This window comes from Rissa tridactyla, chromosome 2 (assembly GCF_028500815.1).
Source record: "Rissa tridactyla isolate bRisTri1 chromosome 2, bRisTri1.patW.cur.20221130, whole genome shotgun sequence".
Lineage (NCBI taxonomy): Eukaryota > Metazoa > Chordata > Aves > Charadriiformes > Laridae > Rissa > Rissa tridactyla.
Window position 1 is genome coordinate 26,239,000 of NC_071467.1, and position 12,381 is coordinate 26,251,380.

Genomic DNA, 12,381 nt, shown 5'->3' on the forward strand with positions numbered 1-12,381 from the left:
GACAGTGCACCTCATAACAGAAAGTCATTTCCCAAGTTAAATAGGTGAACGGTTAGGAGTAGAAAGAACTTTCAGCATTTTAAGTTGTGAGTCAACTGTGGATGAGAAAGCTAGAGCAACATGGATGGCAAGAAAGTGAAAAGGCTGTGCTCAACATTACTGCTTGGAAGAACTTGACTGCCTTTACAGCATGAGCTTGAGCATCACTTGCTAGTCACTTTTGCCAAACTCTCTCAAGTGCCAGCAGCCGGTTTTAAACGGCCTCTTTACTTCTTCATCTTGGGCACCAAGAGGCACAGGCATTACACAACTGCCACTGAAAGGAATGGTCAACTCTCACCTGGTCCCAGAAACACACTCCTCTGGTGCTCATTTGGGCTCTGTCGCCAATGCACCAGCTTGCCGCCTTTTTTTCAATGGGTTTGTTTTTCTCCAGCAAGTCGAGCTGGACCAACTCTTGAAAGGAGCCAAAAAGCTGCAGCAGAAGCAAGACCAGGAACTGACTGGTGGTGCATGCTGTTGGACTGGCTCAGCCCATCTGGTCTCACCACACTGTAGAAGTTTGACACCATCAGAGCTGATATAAGTGTGAGCCCAAAAAGAAGGTCTGATTTTCCCTTGTTTCCTGCCTTCTCCCTGCCTTCTCCCTGCCTCCATTTCTGGCCATGTCATCCCACTTTTTCCACTGTTTATCAGATTCTTCCACAAGCATATTCAACCCATTAACTCACCAAAAAGCACACAGGTTTGGTTTTCTTGCAATAGTCATACGTAAAACTGACTCCCAGGGAGATCTGGAAAGCACAGGAGCCAGCAAAAAGCACGCACATGCTCAAGACTGAGTGAGTTTTTATGTTACCTCTTGTGAAGTTACAGCAGGGTTGTGACTCCAGGTGATTTCATTCTGCCCCAAAGAGATTGCCAGCTAGCTCTAACTTTGCACTGTAAACGTTTGCACTTAATAAAAGAAAATGCTCCCATGTTCCCAGAACTTCTCTCCTCACTTTTACAAATGCTTGAAAGGCTTAATCATCTCCTGAATGCAGAGATTTGTTTGCCCGTGAAGGAAGTAGCCCTACACACAACACGCAGTAATACTAAGAGGACTTAGAAAGACATGCAGGGTCCACTCACCCTCATCTTCATCATCTGCTGTTGCTGTCACAACAGGACTTCCAACATCCCTGTCCTCATCTATGCTGACCTCGTACACTGACCGAGGAAATGCCGGAGCGTTGTCATTCACATCACTGACAAAAATCCTTACATAGGCTGTGTCTAAGAAGGAGATGCAAGAGGAACATGCAGACTAGAAATGGCAGAGGTGGAATACCTTGTCATATTCCAGACAGCTCACATATCCCCCAAGGCTAGAAAAAGTTAAGGAACCCAATCTCTGATATCTTTTACCCAATATATAATTCCTTACTAGTTTTACCTGTGTTGGGCTGCCCACGAACACCAGGCCTAGCAGATTCTGAAGAGTCCTGAGACTGAACTTCAATCAAGTAAGAGGCTCTTTTCTCTCTGTCAAAAGATGCATGGGTGGAAATAATTCCTGTCTCAGGCTCAATGGTGAAGAACTGGTAATCCTCACTAGCATCTTTCAATATTAAGTAGTGAACCTAAAAAGGAAATAGTTAAGAGAGTTTCCACTTTTCCACTTTCACTTTTATGACCAAGTGCTGTGACCTCCCCCTTCCCCAGTAGCCTCCTGACTCTGTCTGCAAAGTAACAACACTCTGAGAAAAGACAGTTCATCTGCTCATAATTTTTCTAAGTCTTTTGCCCACTTTGATATAAAAAAACCAGAATTCTCAAACAGAAGAACATCTGTACCAGCGGTATCGAGGCCCATCAAGCCCAGTATCTAATCTCCAACAGTGTCCAGTAGGAGCAGTTAAGAAAGATAATGAATAACAGAAGGACAGAGATCGTATGGAATGAAATCTTCCCTGGTGTCTGCCCAGCTTCTAGCAACCCACTGTGCTTCTGATCTCAAAAAAAAATGGGGCTAACTGAGAGTTTGGGTCTCGTTCAACAGGACTGAGCGAATTAAAACCTCCACTGATGAAAGCTATCCACATTTTTCACTTTAACAAAGGTTTGGCTTCCTGTTCTGAAAAAAACATTTCCACCCTTACCCCCAAGTCATGCCCAGAGCACCACCAGGCGGTTCTATCACACAGGTTGCTCTTCAGCAGTTGCAAAATGACAATTACAGAACAGCAGATCTCTACTGGCCAGAGTTCCCTCCCAGAAGAGCTAGTAGGATTTTCGGGAAAGGCTCAGGAAAATGCACAGAAAATAAGCAGTTTCCTTCATAACACTGCTTTTTCCTAGGGTTGGGTCATTATGACAATGATGGTTAAATATTGGTTTGACCAACCATTTGACCAATGATGGTGGAATGAAACTTTTTTTAATTGACCATATTTAAACGGCTGTGTTTAACTGACCATAATGACTGATGGTCAATTAAATAATGAACTGAGGAGGAAAGAGTTTGGAAACATGTTCTGCAGCCACCTCCACTTGTCTCGTCCTGGGAGCAACCCTGAGAATTACGCAGCAGTTCTTTGTCACGGTTGCTGGATCAGGATGAGCTGCTATGATGCAGGATCCCAACGATCGTGAACAGCATGTTGTGTGCCTACATCCCATATTGTGCACATCAGGCATATGCTAGACAAATGCTTGACAAGTGCTGTAAGAAGTGTTTGTGGCTCATTACCCTGTCATCTGCTGTCTGCGCACTCTCACTAATTACAATACTAAAACTTGCCTATTGGGAGGAAAAGAATTGGATGTAAGGTCAAACCTCTCCATGTAAGCCAGAATCCAAGTCCGTAGCTAACACCCGAACCACAGATGTGCCAACATCAGCTCCTTCTGGCACAGACACCTCGTAGTTAGAAGACACGAAGAACGGAACATTGTCATTGACATCTGCAAAAGGAGGTGATGGGGACCACAGTAAGAAAATGTTTGAAGAAATATTTTTTTTTTTACTGTATTTTTTTCCACAGTCTTAATTTTGCTTGGAGAAAGAACTCACATTGTTCATAGTAAGAAGTAATCCTGCTTTGGGTCTTCCCATTTTCATGGCAACTGTCAGGAGGCATTTTCTAGACATTGAGCAGTTTCTGGGACATGGTGGCCTAATCTCAGGTAAGATAGTAGCTAATGATTTGACCAGCGATCTTCTCATAGTAAGTCCATGAATACCAGCACCAGGAGGCCTTTCATCCACAGCCTGCCAAGAGCTGGTTATCTACAGTAGTAGTTAATTTCAGCATTTTATTAAGGGCTGATTAACATGCAATGGAAATTAAAACTGCAGAGTCTATAGAGTTGACAAGAACATGTGTAAAACAGTCTTTCCTGGCCTTTGCATGGCAGTATAGCCAGAGTTATGTTAAGCTGTAGGACCTAACGATTATTTAGGATGCAGTTGCACATTAGCCTCCCCTCATCTAACTACTGGCCCATGTCCAAAGGAAGCATGCTGATCTTCCCATCCTTGTCATCCTGCTCTAAGCCATGGGATCCCCCTTCCCATGAGCTGGATTAGGTGGCCCCATGTCGACAGCGCTCATTGCGTTGCTCTGAGAGAGACGACTTTCTGGAGAGAAAAAGGCTAGCTGAGATCTGAGATTCCACGCTCTGCAGCTGTGGAATCACCAGATCCAACGCAAGGGACATGGTGGGATCATCCAGGTGAAGGAAAGGAAGGGCTGCCCTGGTCACAGCCATCTGCAGCCAGGTCAGATTAGGCACAAGGCAAAGCCACATTAAGCTTATATCAGTGCTGGTCTTGCTGGTTTTCCTTGCCTGACTCCTGTAGAGACCTAAACTGGAAAAAATATGTTGAGTGCTTTGAAGGGCCAGTTTCTGACTGTTTTCTCCCTAAAACTGCTGTAGGACCGGGTGAGCACAAGGGACAGGCAGGAGAGCTATGCCAGCCCTGACTCAGATCTGTTTAAACTGCTCTGGAGTCACGTCCTCCTGCTCAACCACGACAAATCAGTCTGGTGCTCCTCTTCATCTGTGAGGCGGCTAAACTCAGAAATGCTGTGTAGTCCCCTACATGTTTTCGCACTTTTCACAGTTTAACAGCCACATTTTAAGAAAGCCATTTTCCTGTGTTGTGGCACGGTGCCAAAACAGAGGAGCTGTAATGACAGTTCCTCAGATCCATCTGTCTTTATGAAGAGCAGAAAAATTCTTAATATCTCATTCTGCAAACCCTTAAGCACAAATTTAGTTTTACTACTGCCACGTGACTCCATTCATTCTGACACACAATTATTTGCAGAACCAATGTCTTAAATTACTTTTTTTTTTTTTTAAGTTGTCTGTGTGGGCTCCCGTAAATCCCAATATTCTTTCTTTCTTATATGCATAATTGTCTGTGAAAACGTCTTTTCTAACAGGCTTTTCCTCCCTATTTTATAGAAGAGAATATGTCTTGTTAGAAATAAGTTTTAGCAAATTCACTGAGCAAGGTCAGGAAAATGAGAAGCTATAAAAGATTTCCTTTTCTGTGTGCTTGTGCATAAATAAAGGATGATTCCGCGTATGAAACTTCCTGGTGGTTATTTCTCTGTTAAAGGTGTTCAACTTGCTTTTTTCTCCCACTAATACATTCACGCGTGTGTAAACCTTTTTTTGCATGAAATACTAAGTTACTGAAAAAGGATTTTTGCTTGTGAGCAAAATGAAGTTTCTGCCAAATTCTGATACCAATAACTGCACTATAGGAAAAATCTTTTGGGACAGGGTCCATAATCTACAATGAGGTTCAGACCCTGACCTGAAGCACTCTTGCTCTACAAACCTGAAGGGTTTTTGCATTGGTGGACTGTGGAAGACTGGGCAATACTGTGCTGAAGTGAAGCAGGGAAGATAGAATTCCATTCAAATTACCACTTCGGTCTCTCATTTCCGTGGTGGTGAGCGAGAAAAATGGGTTTGCTGGAGACTTCACTTATTCATATTTTCGTCTAAATGTCTATGTATCAAAAGTAACTCCACTAGTGCCTCAAAAAGCAGGGATTAAAATCAGATTTCTGGTTTTATGTGGATCTTCAGGAGTAGAGCCTTACAAAAAGATCCTACTATAAGGAGGGTTAGATCAAATTTTTGAAAATTGCACCTATTGTAAGGACCTTTGCATTTTCATTTCTAGAGTTTTAATCTCGGTGTTCAATAGAAAATTCTGAATATAACAAAAAACCCTAAAGAGATATCAAACACAAACCCAATCTGTCTGGGATGTTTCTCTTTTTATAGCACAGAATATTTCCAGGAACACTCGTGTCCTGTGTTGAAGCAGCTTGAGGACATTTACTAGACTTCTCCTCCTATCAAAAGAAAATCTTTCCAATTACATTTATAAAAGCAAGCACCAGTGTTGCATAAACATTCAGACAGCCCATTTTTGCGCTACCACATTTCCACATTTGGTAATCGTACTTAGAAATTGTCTCAAATAGGCCTTTTGAACAACTGCATGACTTCCTTTTACAGTATAGAAATGTACAAAGCATTCTTAGGTGGCTTGGCATTTCATGGATGTTACCTTAATTCATGGTGTAATACTAAAAATAACAAGAATATTGTTCTGAAAGAGCTGTTCTAACAGCAGCGAAGCTTACCTGTTACGTTCACACACACAGTGGTAAAGGAAGCTAAAGGAGTCATTGCTACGTTTTGTGCCCGGACTGTCAGGGTGAAAAACTTAGTTGTCTCAAAGTCAAGTGGTTCAGCGACTAGAAGAGAAGCAGATCCATCAGCTCTGTTTGGCTTCAGATAGAAACGAACTGGCATGTTAGTCTCTGGAACTTGACCCTCCTCCAGATTATATGTAACCCTGGGATCACCAAGAGGGGATGTGGCTTTGATGGTCTGAAGAAGAAAAGAGCCACCACATATGTTCATGAAGCACGGGGTTGCAAGCGTTAAATGTTCAGTTTGATGGCAAGAACATACACGCATGTATGTTCTCCAAGAACATACATGCCTGTATGACTTGGATAACAGACAAAAAAGAAACCTTTTACAGAGCTGAATTTCATTTTACAACATTTAGGTTTGATGCAGGTCTTTGCAAGTGCTTGGATATTACATGCAGGAGGAGCAAGGCAGAAATTATCAGGCAATTTATGGAAGAGACTATCCTTAAAGAATATGTGTGTACAGGTTAAAAAGGAATTGGTTTGGGTTAGAAGAGCCCAAAGCAAACTACAGCCGTTCCATGCTGTAGTGCTAAACTGAGAAAAGCTGTAGGAAAGACGTAGGCAGGCAGCACGGTCTGCTGAGGACGGAGGAGTGAGGAGCTGGCCCTTGGTGGGAACACTCAAGGACTTCCCTCACCAGCAGGGCATGGACCTTGCTTCTCATTCGAAGCCGCTGCCTGCAGGAGCTCACCCTGAGGGCCGTTGGTGTAAGAAGTCACTGGGAAAACTGCTGCCAGCTGAAACGCTGGCCTATTCTGCAGCCGGTACTCCTGACACACACTAACGGGGTACGCGGCTGGGAGGGTTGGGAAGGAAAGAGCACAACGCAGTAAGGTTGGAGAGTGAGCATCCATGCACTCTTAACGCGGAGACAGTGCACAACAGAGGAAGAAGCTGGAATGGAAAGCAGAGGGAGGGAAATAATTGCACTTTTAACATACCACTATCTTGGTGTCACGAATGGTGTTTTCGGGGATGGTTACCCAGTACATGCTCTGCTCCCACCGGGGCGGCTGGCTGAGCGCGTTGGTGACAGTTACCGTCAGCTCCACAGTGCTGCTTCTGTTCCCTCCGTCTGTTGCTACGATATAGCGACTAATGCGCGTTGTCTGTGGAACAAAGAAGACTGAGGATATTTGCAAACCATTTCGTACAAATCAAGAGATTGCAGTTAACCCTTTGCAATGGATTTGAGGGGTCGGAGGTTGCGCTGTTCCAGGCAGAGCTGCTTTACCTGGGATAGCAGGTGGTTCACGTAGACCCAGCCCGTGCTGGGGTTGATCTGGAAGTACTCCAGTTGGTGCTCCAACATTGAGTATGTGATGGCAGCATTCACACCTTGGTCACTGTCATGAGCTGCAACACGGAGGAAACTGGTCCCCACTGGAGTGTCTTCACTGAGGAAATCTTTAAAATACAAAGGTACTGTCACAGAATCACAGAATTGTCTAGCTTGGAAGACACCTTTCAGATCAGTGAGTCCAATCATCAACCTAACACTAACAAAACCCATCACTAAACCATATCTCTAAGTACTACACCTACCCATCTTTTAAATACCTCCAGGGATGGTGACTCCACCACTTCCCTGGGCAGCCTGTTCCAATGTTTGATAATATTTTCAGTGTAAAAAATTTTCCTACTATCTAATCTAAACCTCCCCTGGTGCTACTTGAGGCCATTTGCTCTCATCCTATCGCCTGTTACTGTCAGCAGGTCTGGCTCTGATTCACCAGGCTGTGTGTAATAGAAATATTCCTGCAAAACCTCATAGTCCCCTTCATGGGGGATTAAATGTTTCTGTAGTGAGGCAGGCTGTAAAGTATCATCACTAATGGAGGGCCTACAGTCCTCTTTCAGCTTCCCCTTCCCTTTCACCTGACAGGCTGGGTTTTTAAGCGAGCTGTGAAGTGAAGCAGGTTTACTGACTGCGCCACTGCTGGCACTCGTGCCTGGCAAACCCCACAGCCGCCCGCCCGCCGCTTCAGATCACAGTCCAGGCTGCCGGGCGCAGCTGCTGATAAAAGCAGGTTGGCATCAAAAGCAATTTCGTCTGAATCGGATTAATCCTGCACGCGAGTGGCGGCGGCAGCATCGCCAGCGGGAGGCAGCAGGTAATCGCAAAGCAGGAAGATGCGGGTGATAGCGAAGATCCCCCCCAAAAGCCCAGTGTTTTGGAGAAGCTGCCCAGGGCAAGGATGCAGGGGGCATTTTATATATCCCCTTTCTTCAGGTCTCGCTCCCTGTTCCCTGCAATCCACCTGAGACACAGGCCGTGCCTTTGTGTCCGCAGTCCCAGACAGACTAGTCCTTCTTTGAACCCGCTTCTGTAAACATCATCTAAAAATCCAGTGGCAAAGAGTTGCACAGCTGAAGTACCCATGGCACAGAAAAGTTACTCATTTTGTCTTCCTAAAGCCTGATTCCTGGCAGGGACACCAAAAAAATGATGGGAAATCGTGAGCAGTCATTTCCTACTTCACTCTTCTCTATGAGGCACAATTTTATAAAAAGCCATCACATCCCTGCCGGCTGCCTCTCTTCCATGCACCAGTCTTTAGACTGCTCTGATCTGACTTTCGTCCTGCTTTTCCCTTCATCCTCAGCCATCCAGCCCCAATTCCTCCTCCAAGTAGCCACGGGTGCTTGCCCGACCATGTTCTTGAGCCGTTTCCATGCACTCAGGCTCCATCAGCTCAGCGTATTGAAACTGGCAGCGGGAAGGCTGTCGCAGTTAGGTTTAGACAACCCAGTCACTCGAGTTCATCACTTCTTCTTCAGAAACTGTTTCCTATCTTTGGTCTCCTTTGTATGTGTCTCCTTTAGCATTTTTGAGGTGGGACAATCAGATTTGCACATTATTTATGAAGTGGAGTGGCCATGTTTTGTGTTTTGGTTTTTCTTCCTTAATATCTGCAATCTGTGGCAGCGAGGCACTAAAACCTTAAACCACCACCACTGCTTACTCCATGCACGCAAGTTTGAGCTTTAATTAGCTTCTCTTGTCCCCCAGGACATTTAATTGGCCTAGGATTCATGTCCCCGGTACGTCAGTAACAGCCAAAGCTGCTTTCAGAAGAGACTTAACTGGCACTAAAATAGATTAATGAAAATGGAATCCTTTTTTCTGTTTAAATTTATGCCTTTATAGTTGAATCCTGTTAAATCGTATTGTAAGAAAAAATACAAAATTACTTGGAAGGGCCATGCTCTCTCATTTCACGTACTTCTGCTTGCCGCTGGCATAACTCTAACACTCACTACACCATCCCTACTGCACAGAGTTAAGCACTTCTTTAATGTCTGTTTTGCAGAGAGATGATAAGATGCAAGGTTTAAATCGGGGATTTGACCAACATTCTAGTGCAGCGCAATAAAGAACCAGCAGTTTCCAGGAAGATTAGAAACCTATGACTAATGGCATTTGATCTTGTTAGAGAAGCAGCTATTTTTAATTCTGTGACGTGCAAACATCGATTACTTATGTATAGATGCTGGAAAAGCGCTATGCATAAAGTGACCTCATTATCTGCCATTTCCCCATCCCAAAGGAGTGCTTTTGCTACAGGGCCTTTGCTGGTTCTCTGTGTTCATGAAAAAAGAAGAAAATCTGCCAATTCCTGAGAAGTGCTGAGGTCACCATAATTATCAAATGCGACCTCTCAGCTTCACTACTTTTGAAAAAAATAATCCCAGGCAGTCTCACCTGAAGGACATGTTTGAAGGTACAGAAGAAAGGTTCATCTTTGCACAAACATTACCTTTACCTCAAGGACTTCTCTGCCCCATCCAAAAATATTTCTCTCCAGTGAGATCACTCCCACCTGACTTCCCAGCACTGCTTTGGCCAGGCTTGCAGAAACCATCGGTAGGAACGCAGAAATGGCTATTCCCAATCTGCACACTTTAACCACTTTGGCACTTGAAGTTAGTGGCTATAAGATACTCTAAAAGGTGCAACACGGTTTTCTTTCTATCCTTGTGCATAACTCTGAAGTGTGGATGTCTATTTAGACTGTTTTCTAACAGGTCATTTCTCCTTGTTAAAATCCTGCCATATAAGCATCCAACCTTTAAAATGCTGGCCTCCGTGATGCTAAAGATGACTTATTTGTGAGCTGTCTTCATTTTAATAAGTCATTGGTCACTGCTTGACATTTCCACAGAACTAGCAGAACATCTCCAAAATGGAGTTGTTGTCACGTGAGTCATCAACCATTTTTTGCCATTCTTCCCGAGGCAATTATGCAAGGGCCTGCCCTAGTCCAGCAACTAGGGAGTACGCTCATCACTTGTGGGTGGCATCAAGTGTAGAGGGTCCGAGTGTACTTAAGTGCAGGATACTACTGGAGAAGCATCAAGTAAAATTAAATGAAAGACTGATGAAAAGCACGTTGTGTGGGGGTGAAAAAGGGAAAGGCACCAGAGCAAGTGGGAAAAGCTAGCTCAGCGGCACAGTCACAGGAGGCATCGGGGCTCCCAGCCAATCACAGGCTGGAAGCCAAGGATTTCGGGCTATTTGACAAGAGATAAATACCGCTCCAGTCTATTCGAACAGGGTTGCTGTGGCAAAGGGACACAGATGCCAATTGCTCTTCTAGTTGGGGGCTGATGACTTCTCAGCTAGGATGTCACGTCATGTTTTGGGACATTGAAGAAAAATGCAGTCTGCAGAAAAACTGGGCATGGAAAAGCTGCGAAGGGAAGGGATCAGATCTGCCTGATCTATAGGAGTGAAGACAGTCAATGTTTTTAAGAGTATTACAATGAATAAAGAGGGCAGTGATCAATTTGCATATTTCCACTGACTGGTTTAAGCAGTAACTGGCTTAGTTGGCAGCAAAGGAAGACTGGCCACCTAAAATACTGACCACTGTGATAAGGAACTACTAAACAGGTTCATGTTGCGGTACTGGGACAGGTAGTTAAGAAACACTCACACTGATAGCGACTGTTCTCGAACTTGGGGTCGTTGTCATTGACGTCAGCGATGAGAATGGTGACCTGACACACGCCGATCAGTGGTTCCTGTGCCTGGTCGGTCGCCGTAACAGACAGCGTATACTCCCTCTGCTTCTCCCGGTCAAAACTCTGCGTGGTTGTGATGACTCCTGGGGAGGCAGACACCTCCTGTTCTGCATGTCACAGCCTTGGGACTGAATTTGCAGAAAGGGAGCAGCATGTCTCCTACACAAGAGCAAGCTCTGACCACACACAGCACAACTATCAAGCCTAATCCACACCAACCTTTCCACGTGTGTCTTGGACAAGACCAACTCCAATTCCCCTGTCTCTCCTCTTCTCACATGCCACATACTGCCAGGGGTCAACAGCTTTCTCTCCTGCTGCCCTGATAAGGAGCTTCAGTCTGAGTACCTGGTTATCTCACTCCTCATGGAGCAGAGGACTTTCTCCTCCTCATCAAGAGGCCTCTTTTAGGTTTACTCCAGTGATAGTCCAAGTAACTGAATATCTCAAAGACAGCTCATTATCACTCTGGGGAAGAGTCACACCACAGAAGGCACAAATGATGTGATCAAAGTCATCTCTACTACAGGAGCTGGAGGCTGCTTTGTTGAACAGATTAAAATAGGGTAGAATCACAAAGCTCAGTTAATAAATTGAACAATTTTCTCCCAGTATTCAGCTTTTCCTCTTTACTGACCAAGTCCCTCCCTGTCTCAGATCTTTTTTTCTGGTTGGGAGGCTTTAAACTGGCCTTCTGGAGGCCATTTCCAGACCTATGTCTCTACTATGCTAGGATAGTAGATAGATATGCTAGGACGAGGATCCAGGATTCTGCTGCTCTGTTGTCAGCCCTTCCAGACTCCTGTGCAGTCCTGGACACGCACATATCACATCTTACTGTTTTGACTATAGAAACATCAACGACATTTATAACTACTTCATCTGAAATGCATCAAGACTGTCTGTCACTGCCCTGTTCTGGTTCTCTATACGTACTGCACTAGGCCTCCTATTTGTGCATGAGATGAGAAATAAACCCTTTTAAAGAACTGTCAGGCCACACTGAAGGGAAGAACACACTCAAGCTGTTAGAGTCACCCTTTCTGCTCTGCATTTTTATAGCTACACTTGATCCAGTAGGAAGATAATTGATGCAGAATAGCTTTTTATCTTCTCATTGAACTGCGGTTTGTTTCCCTACTTAATTTGTCATTCAAATCACTATCTTCTTATCTTAATCTATGTCCGTGGCTATCCATATACCCCGAACTTTTTTCAGTGTTTATTCTTCAAGCTGCTACTGCTAACACAGCAGTTAGACTGTTAAAGCCTGAGCCCACTTGGACACGCTCACTGTGGCATTCTCATTACAATACAACGCCATTTTCATTTTCTCCCCATAACCTGCGAGCTACTGACCTGTGTCTGGGTCAATGCTGAAGCCTAGGGAAGCTCCGTCTCGGTGCATGAGCCCATACTTCACCTCTCCGTTAACGCCGAGGTCTGCATCGTAGGCCTCTACCTGTAGCACGTACGTGCCTGGAGGCTGATTCTCCAGAACCCAGGTGCTGTCGCTGTAGTAAGCGCACTAAAAATACACCCAAACATCCAACCCTATTTATTACACAGAGCCACATGAATTTACTGCACAGCGTCAATATTTTTTCCAGCC

At 44.6% G+C, this 12,381-nt stretch overlaps 1 protein-coding gene across 1 annotated transcript in view; it reads right to left on the minus strand.

Moving 5' to 3' along the window:
* The window catches only part of LOC128906249 (neural-cadherin-like), a 61,875-nt gene that overhangs the window by 24,778 nt on the left and 24,716 nt on the right, over positions 1-12,381 (minus strand). The window contains exons 9-16 of the mRNA XM_054193264.1: positions 12,129-12,297; positions 10,682-10,852; positions 6,976-7,148; positions 6,683-6,850; positions 5,661-5,910; positions 2,822-2,949; positions 1,439-1,625; positions 1,135-1,278 (exon numbers count right to left, since the gene is read on the minus strand). Coding sequence (XP_054049239.1) covers positions 1,135-1,278; positions 1,439-1,625; positions 2,822-2,949; positions 5,661-5,910; positions 6,683-6,850; positions 6,976-7,148; positions 10,682-10,852; positions 12,129-12,297 — 1,390 coding nt within the window. The remainder of the gene's footprint in view (positions 1-1,134; positions 1,279-1,438; positions 1,626-2,821; positions 2,950-5,660; positions 5,911-6,682; positions 6,851-6,975; positions 7,149-10,681; positions 10,853-12,128; positions 12,298-12,381) is intronic.